We start from the raw sequence: 15436 nt of genomic DNA on the forward strand, positions 1-15436 counted from the left end.
ATCAACGAAAAGGCATGTGAGCAACTCTGGAGCCAAGGAAAACCCGGCGGTGCTGAGCTGACCAGAAGTACTGTGGATGAGCAGATGCTGCCCAAGCACGGAGGGGAGGGAACTTGTGGGCATCCGCGTGGGTGTCTGGGAGCTCTTGAGCTCCATCTTGGTTTGGGGTGGTGCAAGCAGGAGCTTAGTAAATCCCAAGAAATCCCTATTCTTTTGCTTAAACCTGTGTGGGACCGTGTGTGTGTGTGTGTGTGTGTGTGTGTGTGTGTGGAAAAGAGAAATGAAGAGCAATCCCATTCTCCCTTGGCTTCAAATCTGGACTGCAACTGAACAACATTCATGTTGGATGGAAGGCCAGGGTTTTCCCTGTTCACCAAAAGTGACACAATTATAGCCAAATGAAATCAACAGCATTTTTTTTTCCAGGTGCAGCCCCGTTTAGCTCAAACATATTTATGCCTATAAAACTCCAGAGGGACAGGGGGAAAACAGCTTTTGTGGGAGAGTTTCARCCACACCAAGTAAAGCTCTCAGCCCTCACCCTTTTCACCTCTAAAAGCCTGAACACTTCTTCTCAAAACCAAACTAAACCCACATTTTGAAGCACATTTCCAGGCTCATGCAGGGGGTAGACCCCCACGCACAGAGCCGCGCTCTGTTGCCGCCCTGCAGCAGCAGGTCCCGGGTCAGACCAACACACTTGTTTTCCAGGAATATGCTCCTTGTTCCTCCCCAGAGCATTTCACAGGCCGGGGCTGGTTTCCCAGGGTGTCTCTGGGCAGGTTGAAGGGAGACAGCCGCGTGTCCTGGTTTCACCTGGGCTCCTGTGTGAGCGCAGCCTTGGACGGARGCTCCCTCATGCCTCAGTCTGGGAACAAGCGTGGCTGGGAGCCTTGGATGAGGCGGTGCAGTAATTAACATGGATGCTCTTTCCAAAAGTGAGCAGAACTTTTCCCTGGCTTGTGGCCTAGCTGGAAAAAAAAAGGAGGAAGAATCATAGAATGGGCTGTAAATGTGTCAGTAAAATCCCTTCCCCGACAGCAACCTGCTCAGAAACAGTCCGCCCAGCCCGTGCCACCGGCTSCTGGACAAGCAGCACAATCCTCTCTCTGCTGTAGGTTGCCACCACCCTCAGAAACCAGGGGTGCTGTTTGCTGTGGTGGCCTCCGCCAGCCCCAGGCTGCAGGTGACCCAATGTGTGGGCTGGTCATGGTGGGGAACATTGGCCTCTGGGCTCTGCTTAGGGCCCCAGGCCCCGCTGAGGTGCCCCAAAGCCCCTGTCCTGAAGGGTCTGCCACACAAGCAAGGGGYGTTCAGGGCACATCTGCCCTCCTGACCCTCCCGGGTGGGACCCAAAATCAAGCGAGTGGCTTCTGCTGCAACAACCTGTGATTTGATTCGATTCGATTGATTTTATCCAAATCCATAGGAAACGAGCCTGGCTGCCCTCCTAACCTTTTTCTCTACTTAGGTCAGACTCCTCTCAGCAAGCTTGGTCTTTCCTTAAAAAAAAAAAAAAAAAATTGCTAAGGAACAGAAGCGGCGCCGGAGGCCGGCGGCCRGGAGGCCGCTCCTGGCGCGCTCCCAGCGGGAGGCTCCGGCGGGCCGGGCGCGTCCCGTTAAAGCGGGGGCGGCTGCGGCGGGCGCCACTCGGCCGGCAGCGGCATGGCGCTCCGCGGAGCCTGCCTGCTCCTCTGCCTCGCGGCCCTCGCGCACCTCTCCGCGCAGCAGAGCCACAACGGCAAAGCCCGCCAGAAGCCGCCCRCCTCCAAGAAAGGTAGGGAGCCTCGGCACCGTCCCTCCGGGGGATGATGCTTCACTCTCCTAAAAGTGCTGGGATTGATTAAACTGTTTTTTAAAAGCGCTTAAAATCCAGCAGAGCAGACTTTTTCCATAAAAAAAAACATAAATTGCATGGTGGTGTTTGCCCTGGGTTTTCTCCAAGCTGGCCCTGAAGCTAGTGCTGCTGAGGTCTCTGCTTCTCCAACCCCACTGCTCCCACCCCTTCACTCTGCAGAAGGAAACAAGTGGTGGACGGCAGGCAGTTCTTGCAGATTTGGCAGTGGGAATAGGCAGACAAGAGGAGCAATATATCAGTTAGTCATTAAATATCAGCACAGATCTTCATTTTGAAACATTTGCCCCAAGTCTAGATTAAGCTGTGCAAGAGATCCCTCTACTCAGGTTTGCTACAGAGCTACAGGCAAAGTGCCCCAGGTCCCAGGAGTTTTGGGGGGGATTTCCTCTTGTTTTTCTTCCTGCTCTCCAATGCTTTCTTTCTCTCTCTCACACAATGCACATAAGTTAAGGACAACTCAGGGGAGTAAGAGGTTTGCAGTGCTGCCCATAGATGTGTGATGCTATTATTTGGTCGATGTATTGCCCCGTAGTTGTGTGAGTTCAGATTCCTTGAGCAGATTCCTTCCTCAGTCTGCAGCAAGCTTGAAAAAGAAACACTTGAGGAATTCACTTGGCTGGGCTCCTCCTGTACACGCTCCCATTGGCTATTTTTTGACGGATCTCGTCTTTGAGAAATTTCTCCAGTTTTCTCCAGGCAGATCTTCTGGGAAATGGCTACGTATTTGCTCACTCCGCCTCTGTGCTCTACTTTCAGGCTGAGGCTGATATGGAGTACATATGTGCAGAGCACTTAGCAGTTGTCCCAGGTAGGGGAGACGAAATAAATCTGGTTTCTTGCTCCATCTCATCCAAATTTCTGCTAGGAACCAGATCATGATAACAGGGCTCATGGTAGCAGGGCGGTTGCAGGGCTGGGGCACTTTGTCTGGTGGCTTTGCTGTGGAGCCAAACCACAACGCTAGAACCGAAAAAGGCGCCTTACACCAAGCTGGTCCGTCCGTCCGTCCGTCCGTCCGTCCTTCCTTCCTTCCCTCCCTCCCTCCCCCCCTCTTTTTTTTATTTGTAATTATTGCTTGTAGTGGGTCTGTTTCAAAGCAAAAGCTGTGTTTGGAAATGAAAAAGCCAAACCCCAGCGTATAGAAAATGCTGAAATCTCAAGTTCATTTTGCCCTTTTTTGCTGCTGTTGTTCTTGTTGTTGTTTTTCTCCCTCCAATTGCTCCCGGTGTTTTTCCCAGCGGTGTCTCAGCACAGCCTCCCTGAACAYGTGTGGGCAGGGAGCTTCCCAGGGATGCGGGGCTCCTGCGGACAAGGGGGAGCAGCGGCAGGACACAAAGGGACAGGAAGGGCTAAGCAACCCAAATCCAGCTTTTAAAGATACTTAAATGATGAAAATAGTGCACAGAAGGAATAATTTAGAATCTAGTATACAATTAGAACACAGAAAAACTGGAGAGAACTCCCATTTGTAGGCACAAGTATATTATTTATGAAGCTTTCATAACTAACTGAACGTTGTGACCCATCTCCTTGGTGAGTCTCTTCTTCATGTTGCTTCTGCTAGTATTTAACTTTGCTTTACCCAGGATTTTCTCCAGCTTCCATGGACAAAATTGGCAGCCTCCACACTGACTTCAGTGAGAGCCAAACCGAGCTGCAATAGCCTTGATCATAGACTAGGGAGAGGAGCCTTGAGAAAAAAAACAGCACACAGACAAGAATTTCTGGGAAAAAAAAAAAAAAAAGAGAGAAAAGTCAATGTTTGTTGACATAGTTGTGGTACTTTTTTTAGTTGAAGAGCGAATTAACCACCGAAAAAGAGTTACCAGGAAAAAAAAAATAGCTCTTTTATGAAAATACATCATTTCATTGTTCTGGAGAATGAGATCTAACAGCTACTTGTCATTATGTCAAATGGTAAGGGGTCCGTTCTTCACTTCCAAGCCCCTGACAAATGGTTGCTCACTCCATTAAGACAATCCCTTAATTAGTTAAGTGGAGGAACAACTTTTAAGAACAACTAAGTCCCTTAGTTAAGTGGAGGAACAGCGTTTTGCCAGGTGAGACAAAGAGCCCCATGGAGCTCGCTGCTTGCTGGAACATCTCATGGCTAAGGATTTGCAAGCGAGGTGGGAAAGGGCATGGAAGCAGGGACCTGGGCAGCTATCAAGAACACCTCTGATAGCAGCTGACAAGTATCCTCTAGCACAGGAACTTTCCCTTCAATCCAAAAGGAACAACCTAAGAAGCTGCTCCAGCAAGWCTCATTAATGACACCTTTCTATGGCCTTTGGACATTATTTAAACCTAAAAGACACTCATCCCATTCCATTAGGGAAACCTCCAGAGAAGCCATGGAAAAAAAAACTGCATTAATTAGCTGTTTCCCCACAAAATGTTTCATCAAAGGCACCAAAATAATAATAGGGCCTCAGTGTTCACTAAACCCGTTAAAGTTAATTGAGCCATAACTAAAGTAGCTGAATACCCTCCTCCTCGTGTGCTTGGTCCTTTCACATTCTTGGCGCGCTATCATCTTCTTGGTTCGTGGTTTTGTTGATTTTCCAAGCWGTTTCTGGTTCCCTCAGTTAATAACTCAGCCCATCATCAACTTGATCTTCAAGGAAATCTGTCCTACTGCTTTCATGTGAAAACTGTCCCATTTTCTGTCACACCATGAGAACTACCAGATGTCAAGCTAGGTAAAAGAGTATCATCTAAGGAGCAGAAAGGCAAGTATAGTGAATACAATTTCCTTAATGTCAAATTTCCCATCACATCCAAGGCATAATAGTTCTTTTGTTCTTATGCAGAAGAAATTACAGTTCTGGTTAGTAGCTGAAGAGAGGCTGTGCTAAGCTGCAGATCGATCATGACGGTGTGTTCAGTGACACAGAAGAGGGTTTCAACCAACAGCACAAGGGTGCTCAAGACATGCTGAACAGAACTGCTTGCTAAGGACTGTATCACCTACATGGTTGCAAACACCCATAGGAAATYCTGAAGGAAATGCCAAGAAGTTTCCACTCTGTCCGCAGTGACAGGAAGGTGGTCTCTTACTGAAGCTTACCAAAGGCTAGGGGCTAAATGTGATTGCCCCCAAAACACTACTGCTTCTTTCAAGKAGCTAGTTGAGGGGACATTTTGCAAAATGAGCAGACAAGCTCTCCAACCTCAAAGCCTTTTCTCTGAAGCAGCGTCATTCCCATCAGGCAGACKGCATGGGCCTTGGCACAGGACATGCCTGTGACCCACGTGGTGCCTGGAAGAGCAGATGACCCAGACGAGCACTTCTGCCGTTGAACAGACAGCTTGCCCCTGTCCCCATGCACTGCCGGCTCCGGGAACCCTTACTGGCAAATGTCACCTCCCAATGGGAAGCCCTCCTCCCATTGTAGCAAGCTCAACTGCAACATATGTCCCTCAAAGTGACATGAACATCTTTTGGTGGCTCTCTGTCCTTCTCTACCAACATTTGACCATTTTCTTCTATTAACCTATTAGCGATATCTTCTGATTAACACCTGTGAGTCACAGTGCAGACTTGTCAGTGCTCATTTTCACARGTGCAGCTGCCTCTCCCTGTTCAACCAAAGCCCCCTTTACCCCAACCAGGGGTCCCTGAGCTGCGCTTGGTACCTGGCCTATAGGCCCTAGGCAGGCGGTGAGGGAGTTKGGGGGGCACCATGGAGCACCTGGACCCCGATGCACCCACCAAGCACAGCAAGAAGGGGAGGACCAAGGCTCTTGGTAGCTCCTTTTAAGCCSACACCTGTGGTGCTGGGTGGGGGGAAGTTATTGTGGGCGCTTTCTCCTACCAGGCAGGTATCTCCTCCAAATCACCTGTGGGAGCTGTTGCTACTCACAGCTTAGTGTAGAGCAGACTTAAGATGCAGTATGTAAGAAAAGCTCAGTGAGTACAGAAAGGTCACCTCCCACTGCTGAAGGACGCTACGGGCAGTATCAAGCTCCAGCTGTAGCTACACGGTCTCGTCTGCACTCAAACACAACGCTCAGCCTCGGTGACACGCGGGTTCATGACCATGAGGATTTATTGCAGCAACAAATATCTCCGCAGAGAAAAATCCTCCCAGCCCTGGAAAACGTCCAGCAGAGGCCAACCATGAGCACAGGGGTCAGCACGGGGACACGATCCAGCTCCTCTGCTCGCCCTCTGGGATCCCTGCTGAAAGCAATGCCCGGTTTGAGTTGGTCCCCAACGTRTAAGGTCCTCAGTGGGTCTGAGCTTAGCCTGTAGCAGGCTGCAGCTCCACACCATGGAGATCTTTCTGACCCCATCACTGTGCTTCCAGCAGACTTTGGGAAGCGGCCCTGCCAGCTCATTTCAGAGCTCAGAGCAGCTGTGACTGCTCCCATTGGGGCGATGCTGCCATCACCGTGCACTCTCCTCCCCAAGGACACCTTGATCTGCTGGAAATAAGCTCAGTATTAAGCTGTACACTATGACAGCAGCTGTGTCATTCATCTGRAGCCCACAGTGCAGGGACTGTTGTGGTCTTTCCTCGTATGCAGGCCCTTTACTCAGCAGGTCACACGTGAGACTTTGCTGTTCACCTGAGCGATAAGCAAAGTAAAGGGGGGRAAAATGACAGAAAATGAGTAAAAATGATGTTGGGGGACACCCTTAATGTACTAGTTCTGCTCTSCAGTCATCCTTTCCTCAGGCTTCCTCCTTGAAAAGAAGGCTTGGGTCTGTACTTCCTAGGAGTAAGCCAAAGAAAGTCAAAGAAAGAAGTCTCTGACTTACTGTATGTTATCAGTAAGTAGGTTTAAAAATAAATAAATAAAGTAGCTCTGTGATCTCTTCGTTCTCCCACTAGCAATGCCAGAGGCAGAAAAATAACAAAACATAAACTTTAGTGGTAAGTTACAGCCAACCTGGCAGCTTTCGGCAGTTAAAAAGAAAGATTAATATTCAGAGGTTAAAACTCTGCCCGGGGCACCCCCATGCGGCTGGACGTGCCTTGGCCCCGGGCGCCGTGGGCTCCCTGGAGGACATCGCTGGGCCCACGTGCCGTGGTGGGACATGGTGGGACGTGGTGGGATGCTCCCTCGTGGGAGCGCAGGGGGTAACAGGCTCTGGTGGATGGGCTGGGGGCTGCGCGTGGGCTGGAAGGGCCCTCTTCCCACCATGTTGTTTTCTCCGGGAAGAGCCGCCTCTCCGGAGGAGGCCGGCGCTGTGGGCGCTCATCCCGTTGTTCCTTCCAACAGATGGCGTGAGCGTCAAGATGATCGAGGAGCTGAAGGCCATGATGGAAAACATCTCCCARGAGGTTGCCTTGCTGAAGGAAAAGCAAGCGCTTCAGACAGGTAAAGGGCTCGCCGGCACAGGCTGCGCTTTGGGAGAGGGGACGCGATGAAGCCCTTTGAGAGGAGGCACTGGGCACGCGCTCCATGGGGCAGCGAGCCGGGAGCGTCGGGCAGAGGAGCGTCCTGCAGAGCTCCCAAGCGGATGAAGCTCCTGGGTGTCCTGCAGAGCTCCCAAGCGGATGAAGCTCCGGGGGTGTCCTGCAGAGCTCCCAAGCAGATGAAGCTCCTGGGGTGGTTAATGGCTGGAGCTGTGCAGCATATGTTCCCGCTCCCACCACACCAGTGCTTCTCCCTGTATAGCTGCTGGTGTTTCTGTGCCACGAAGCCAGATGTTCCTTTTCCCTCACGAGGCAGAGAGATGGGTTGTTGCGCACCCATGGCTRTGCACTTCCATCAAACGTGCTCTTTGCCATCTGCTTTTGCCCAAAGCCCAGGGAAAGGGGTGAGCTTGCCCGGCTTCTTTTGCAGTATTGCAGCTTTACCCAGAGAAACTCCCCCATGTGCRGTGTGAGGGTGGTCCCAAGGCAGTCATCTCCTGGACATGCTCCATGGCCGCTCCACGTGGAGCACCATAGGCCAGGGGTCTGCAGGACATGAAATAGGGATGCAGTGGGAATGCAGGTTAAGGAGCACTTTGGCTCTAAAACAAGAGCAGCGCAAGCATAAGGTTTTAGATCTGAGCTTGAGATTTAATTGGTTTGGATGCTGATGTATCCTGTAATTAGTTGTTGTTTGGATGGAATACGCTGAGCTCTTGGGGTTTAAGGCTTACCAAAACAATGCTATTCTTACCAATAAAATCAGATGGAAGTAGAAATTTCCCCTRAAGACACAAGCAATGCAAGCTCAACACTTCCAGTCAGACATTTTTCATGTGTGCATAATTAAGATGATTGAATTATATTTATATGCTTTTATTCCAAAATTCTTCAATGCCCAGCAGAGACAATAAAAAAATCTTGTCTCCAAAAGAATTTGAGAAAGATTAAAAGCAGCTGGAAAATAAAGAAATTGGGGAAAGGGGAATGAGATCTACATTGCAGCTTTGCTCTGGGGATGCAGAAACCCAGGACAGTGACACAGACACCCTGGAGGTCCATTTTTGCTGACCAGTAGAGAGGTCATATCCCTGCAGCCACAGCATGTGGCTTCCTGTGAAGAGCCCCTAGGGATGCTCAGGCTGTTGGGAATGGCGCCATGAACACTAGGCRAAATGAACCTTGTAATTTAACTGCCGTGTGTGTTTTTTAAAGCAGATCCCTCTTCTTTTTGTCTCGTTTGTGTGGTGGCTTCATAGTTTGTCTGAAAGGCACCAAAATCCACCTAAAATGCTTTCTTGCATTTACTGAGGCCAAGACGTACCACGARGCCAGCGAAAACTGCATCTCTCAGGGCGGCACCCTCAGCACCCCGCAGAACGGCGAGGAGAACGACGCGCTCTACGACTACATGCGGAAGAGCATCGGCAACGAGGTGGAGATCTGGCTCGGCCTCAACGACCTGGCGGCYGAGGGCAAGTGGGTCGACATGACGGGCGCCAGCATCCGCTACAAGAACTGGGAGACTGAGATCACCACCCAGCCGGATGGCGGCAAGTCGGAAAACTGCGCGGCCTTGTCGGGGGCCGCCATCGGCAAGTGGTTCGACAAGAGGTGCAAGGAGCAGCTGCCCTACGTCTGCCAGTTCATGATCGTGTAAGAGCCGGGGCTGCTCCTGCCGGCCGGCTTGGCCCACTTGGCAGCAGGGTTATAGAGCTATAGGTATGTGTATGTGTACATATACACACGTGCACGCTCACACACACTCACACACAGCTAGAGTCACTTCTCGCAAAGAAACTTGTCGTGGCTTGGCAATGGATTAGGGAGAGTTAGACCTCAGCTGCATCGCATGCGGCCGCAGCCAGCTCTGCTAGCGGCTGCACCGTTCTTACTAGGCCATGGTTTATAGATCTATTTTTTTACACGGGAAATTTATTAGGATGGCTTGGTCGTTTCAGCAAAGGACTAGTGCAATGCGCCAGCTTTGCAAACCAGCCAGTCCGGCGCTCTGGGGCGGCCGCTCTGCAGTTTCCATTCTTGCTGAACGTTGTTGAAGACCAGCAAAGCTGCTCTGTGCCTTCACCCCCTGTTCTGCTCCCTCATAAACCCCGAGAGCGGTGGGAGCTGGGCACGAGGTGCACAGAACCACGTGTTAGTCACTCGCAGCCCTCAGATCTGCTCCCTGCATCCCCCCCCAATCCTCCCAGGGAAGATCCCATCTCCAAGAGTAGGGATAGTTACTTCTGCTTTATGGTGAGAGATGGAATTGGGCTTAGTGGCTGAGCGAGCCATGCAACTCCATAGGTGGTCACACGAGTTGCATTACTTAGATAAATAAGTCAGCAAGTAAGAGTCACGAGCTGCTTTGCKGAGTGTCCTTTTCAGAAGCACTTACCTTTTTGTTGGCTCATTTCTTGTTAGCCAGTGGTAGAAGTTCCACTGATTTCAGTGAGAGCTACTACCCCCAGCACCAGATCTTTCAAAAATCCCACCAGAAGCTTTATTTGTGCTCCAGCAGCARGAGGGAAGCCGTGAGTCTTTCAGAGCTTACTCAGTCAAATGTGTTCTAGGAAATAGAGGATGACAGTATTAGGTAAATGTCAGAATTTTAATGCCGTTATAGATGAGGCTCTCCTATCAAAGACAAYTGTCCATTGGAAACAAATCCCTAGAAAAGGGATTTTTGCCACTTTAGGATCTGTTTTAGTGATAGCAGCTCAGTTGAAATGTACCAGTCCCTGTTGGTCAGAGCCCAATTCTCAGCTAAAATAAGCTGAGAACTTGTTTTAGTTCTCAGTCCAAGAGACTCCAAGACTTGGAGAGTCCTCCAAGCTCCGTTTGRGCTCATAAAGTCAGATCTGGCCTCAGCACGCAGTTGCTCAGTAAAGGGTGGATGCCAAAAGATATAAATGAGCAGCAGTAATGGGAGAAAAAAAAATGTTGCAGGCCACTGTGGGAACTTAGTGAGGTTTTATTCACATTGACTTGCTTACTGTTGGCCAAAACCTGTTTGTGGCTCGTTGAACGTTGGTGCTTTCTGGTAACACATCTGGTGTAGGTTACACAGCCCTTGGTCAGGTAGAAGGTGTCAGGATGTAACACTCGGGAGGGCCACGGGGGAATTATTTCAGTGTCTCCTGGTTTAAAAGCAGCGTGATTCGGTGCCTTCCCACCCGCCGAGGGGGAGAGCCAAGTTGGAGGAATGGAAACACACGCACAGGCAGCACAGACTGCTGAGGCTCTTCGTTATTGCCAAACTCTCCGCTGTTCAAACGACCATAAAATAAAAATATATATAGCTTGCTGAAAGAATAAAGTTGAGTTAATTTGACTGGGCTGCTTCCTTCGCACGCGCCTTAGATTTTGCTTCAGAGTGGTGCCAGGGTCCTGTCAGAGGAGCAGAGAGCACAGAAGCAGGGGGGAAGAGCAGAAAGCCGGCCGGCCAGCCAGCGTTTCCTGCTCYCTCATGTAGTTTCCCTGTTATTAGCGTCATGTTTGCATGCCACAGGAGAGACACAGGCAGGGGACAGAAACATAAACACAGACAAATAAGATTTGCTTCCCCCTCTGCTTCTGAAATCTCACTCCAAAGCAGGAGCGGGCCCTGCAGACAGGTCCATCCTGCAGCCAGGCCCATCCTGGCCCTGCGGAGTCTCGCCCCGTGTTTGGAAGCCGCAGCCACGTGCACCCCAGCAGCGGCCCTCATATTCCCAAGGCAGAGCCGACGCTTCCCAGATTGCCTCCTATCTCCTCCATGAAGGGCACAGCCACGGCTCTGCGAGAAGAGCAGGAGCAGCAGAAAGGCACCACTGTCGTTGCCAGACCAGACCCACAATGAAACAAGCTTGAACTGGGAGCCCGGGTCGCCTCCAGACGTGTCCCGTCTGTGCAGGGCTGGGACCAGCATCTCCTTCTTGATCTTCTTTCCTTTTTTTGGTACTCATGGCAAGCCAGAGAGAAACACCTGCCATTCCCAAAGTGCTTGGCATTTGGTTGGGGTTACCATTGCCAAGGGTGGTGATGTCTGCAGCACAGATGAGCAGAGGAACCTCAGTTATTCCACAAGAAAACAGAAATGTGGACGTGATCATGCTGAAGCCATCACGTGGTGGTGCCTGAAGCCTGAAATGGCCCTCGCTGCTAAAGCAGATGGGTTCTGCCTCAGGCCTTGTGCCACCRATTACGCTGCTCAGCTGTGTGCAGCTCTTGCAGAGCAGAGGAAAGATGCAGTGTGAAAGGCAGGTACATCTGTGAAAACAGGGAAAAAGGCACTAGGGGAGATTGTCAGGCAGTGCTCAGCACAGCTGACATCTGTGGAGAAAGGCTGATTTGTACCACTTGCTGCCCTGACCCTGATTCATCAAGGTCCGTAAGTGCAGGTGAAGGATCAATTGGTTAGAAGTGGGAGGGTTAACCACGAAACAGTTAAACTCTTAAACACCCCACTGAGCAAGAGCCAAGAGTCAATAGCTCATTAGTAATGTACATTAATGCCCKGGCCAGGAGCCAGATGCCTCCTGGCCTCAGCCAGTGCAGGGCCCAGGGATCAGTACAGCAGCAGCAAGCAAAGGTGGGCAGGAGTGTGGGAGTCACAGCAGTGCTTTGGGTCCTGAAACTCAATGTTTCTGTGGGATTCCCTCTTTACCAGACCAGGAAAGCCCACAACAATGAGCTCAGGGACATGGAGGAATCACGGAGTGGTTGAGGTCGGAAGGGACCTCTAGAGATCATCTAGTCCAATCCCTGCTCAAGCAGAGACACCCAGAGCACGGGGCACAGGGAMGGCCACAGTCTCCCATGGAAAGATAGAGTGACATTGAGAATGAGCACCCAGCCTCAAGCATGAGCTCCCTGCATTGGTTTGTCCCCATCTCTCACCACATCAGGTGTCGTCTCTCCCCATGATCTTCTCAAGGAGCAGCTCCCACAGGCCACACTCCCTTCCTGTCCCAAAGGGAAAGCGCTTCCCGCCCCTGACTGTAGCATTGCATCCCCCATAGGATGCACTGGCAGCTCTCCAAAGGGAAGGAACATCCGCCCCCTGCACCGTGAGGCCTTGTTCCCGCTGCAGACTTCGCTGCTTGCTCCGACTCCTCCGTAAGCACCAAACACCCTGTGCAAGGTAGAGGAGCCCCTGGAGCAGGGCCTGATTCCTCGCCCAGGTAAGGCGAGGGATGCTGCACATGTCTGTGCACCCCTACGTGGTCTGGCAGCCTCAGCACAGAGAATATAACAAGAGCCCCAGAAAACATTTGCTTCCACTTAAGCCCTGCTAGAAAGCTAACCCTGAGTCTAATAATGAGAGAGAAAAAAAAAATCAACAAATCACTTGGCAACCTTACAGACTGGCAACAAAATCATCTTTCAAGAAGCTATGCTTGGAAAACACTGCTTTGGAAGCGCTACATCTTACAGAATTAAACCTAATAGAGGGAATAAAGCCTGCACCACACACAGAAATAAACTGAGGCCACCTTAGGTTCCCACTGTGGTTACAGGAGCACTTGGCATCGCTGTGACACCCGTCAGTGGTGAATCACAGGGATCTCAAAGCAAGGTGTCTGTCCTGCAGCACTGCATCATCCTTGGAGATATCCAAGGCTGGCTGGACATGGTCCTGGACAACCCGCTCTAAGTGGCCTTACTGGAACATGGGGGTTGGACAGGAGGGTCTCCAGAGATGCCTTCCAGCCTCAGCAGCTCTGAGCAGACACAGACACCAACAGAGGTTTCAACCTACCCACCTGGGTCCTCTAGAGTCATAGAGAGGAGCGAGAGGTCCAGGGTCAGACTCATGACCTCAGACACCCCATAAATGAGCTGCCACATGGAAATTCTTCCTATAAGGGAAGGCTACCAGGGAAGCCAMAAACACTTTGTCTTGTGAGCCGTGACTTTGTAGGTTGCAGTGGCCCTGGAGCTCCAGACAACCTTTCTCAGAGCTGTGCCGAGAGTCATCGCAAGAGCTCAAAGTGGATACAGCGACTGAGCCCAAAGCAAACTGAACGAAGCCCACCAGAACACAAAAAAGGGAAACAAGATACACTGTATACTAAAAGATCAGTACCGAAACGCAATTCATGAGTAGGCAGGTGCAGCTGTGGCAGAGCATAATGCCAGTGATATGTGATTGTGTTACAGTTAAATCAGCATTGTCCACGGGCAGGTTTAATTTCCTCTGGATTCACACACAGCCCGGATGCCGTCTCCATCACTGGGACTGCCTGAATCCAAATCCAACTGCCCGGTTCTCCAAGCACAGGGGATMCAGGCTTCAAGCTGTAAGAGATGCTGCTAGTCCTACCAGGCTGCAATACCAGCCTGGAAACCAATAGCTCTTGGCTTTTATACTTTCTTCTACAATATGTCAGAACAGAAAGCCAAAACCTCAGGAGGGGAGATTTTAGAAGAGCTAGATTTCAGGAAATAGTCCAGAAATAGCCTCCCTGCTTAGGAACACAGTTAAACAATTGGGTCTGTTGAACAGCACAGACTTGGAGCGAATGATGAGGGTGGGGTGCTGTGTGCCGACAGTCTGAGTGATCTGAGTTTTCTGCACAGCCCAGAAATGAAACACGCTCCAAAAAAAATGAAGCAGAGCAACCACCGGCACTTTTCATTCCTAAATTAAAATACAGACACAAAAGAGACGGATGCTCACAAAGTGAGAAATAAGAGTGTAGCACGACAGAAAAACTGAAAACATGGTATTACGGGAAATAAAATGTAGGTACAAAATGTGAAAAGCTTCAAAACAAACACAAATCATTACTGAGAATTCCTCTTTCTCTGGACAAGCATTACTATGTAAGCCTATACAAGCTTTCTATTTTTAAGTCTCCTGGAATTACAGATGTGGGCAGCGTCCAGAGACAGATTTAAAACCACCTCAGGCCTGTGGCCTTTACCAAATGCTGAATGCACAGTTAAATAAATAAACAAATGAATAAAAGAGCATACAGCTCACCATGCAAAATGGCACTGAGCAGTGCATGGGTGCAAAGATGCAGCCTTTCTCCATGAGGTAACCAGGGGGCCTGAATGACCCTGAATGTCTRTAGAAAATCACGAACTTGAATTTCAGGACCTGGCTGCATCAAGGTCAAGACAGTTTTCTTGCTCCTGCTCTTTGGAGGGAGACATCCCTATTCTGCCAGCACGTCCTGGGACATCTGCCAATTTGTTCTTCCTTTTCCCCTTCTTGCTCTGTAGAGCAAGCTGGTCACTGCTGCAAACCCTGCAGCAGAGACGTGGGTGCAAAGGTCTGAGCCCAAAAAAGCACCAGGGGTGCTGAGGTGTCAGCCTGTGATCATCCTTCCTCTCACCCATCCTTGGAGATCAGGGACCAGGAAAACCAGCTGCAGCCCGCGGGACTAGGCAAGACATTTCCTGGTCTCCTCCCTCTTTCTCAGTGCCCTGCAATGAGAAACCTCGGGTATTAAAGTGGGTTGTTTCAGGCAAAGGGACTCCAGGTGCATTTACATATATGTATATGTATATATCCTGTTCCCATCTCACCACAGCAAAAGACAGCCAAGACTTACAGACAGCTGCACGACTGCACTTACTCAACACAGAGAGTCATTAATCACAAAGAGGACTAGCAACCCACCCCTATGAAACCGTGTAACCTGTAACAGGTTCTTAGGGGAACAGATCTTCTATTTTGGTCACCGGGGATAGAAAGTCACAAGTTGTCCCGATTGCATCGCTTAAAGCACGGAACGGGGAGACACTTCTGCTACTGCAAATGTTAGTGAAGCAATTACAGACATTGTAAAGCTTACCTTGGAAAGAGGTTATGTGATTCACAGCACCATTCATGGGCCTGGGTTATTGTACCACATGTTTCCATCTAATTTGATGGACAAATGGGTATCACTCATAGAGGAGGTCATTCATGYAAAGAGAAGAGAGAGTTTTCAGAATAATTTGTGCCTCTCTCAACCAAATTCATGTTTTCCCAAAGAATTCTGCAGCTACTTGAAATGAAAGGTAAAGTATTACTWCAAGCACTGCCATTTCATTCAACTCTGAAGTGGATTTGTGCCAGCAAAACGTGGAAAACCACTATTGAAAATCTCATCTCTACAGCCAGAGGGAAGGGAAGGGCTCAGCAGAGACATAAAATTCAGTTAAATCGAGCAGGTTTAGGTGTGGCTGCGGTAAGAAATAGGCTGTAGCCAGAGGCTAAAGTTATTTCGCT

General features: G+C 50.0%; 1 protein-coding gene across 1 annotated transcript; it reads left to right on the forward strand.

The window, feature by feature from the left end:
• Positions 1-1665: 1665 nt before the first annotated feature.
• CLEC3B (C-type lectin domain family 3 member B) lies at positions 1666-10283 on the forward strand. The gene is made up of 3 exons (XM_026034863.1): positions 1666-1777; positions 7091-7189; positions 8487-10283. The coding sequence occupies exons 1-3, from the start codon at positions 1666-1668 to the stop codon at positions 8885-8887; spliced, it is 612 nt and encodes a 203-aa protein (XP_025890648.1). The 3' UTR covers positions 8888-10283.
• Positions 10284-15436: the final 5153 nt, after the last annotated feature.

Source organism: Nothoprocta perdicaria, unplaced genomic scaffold (genome assembly GCF_003342845.1).
Source record: "Nothoprocta perdicaria isolate Ctin4 unplaced genomic scaffold, notPer1 scaffold_150, whole genome shotgun sequence".
NCBI lineage: Eukaryota > Metazoa > Chordata > Aves > Tinamiformes > Tinamidae > Nothoprocta > Nothoprocta perdicaria.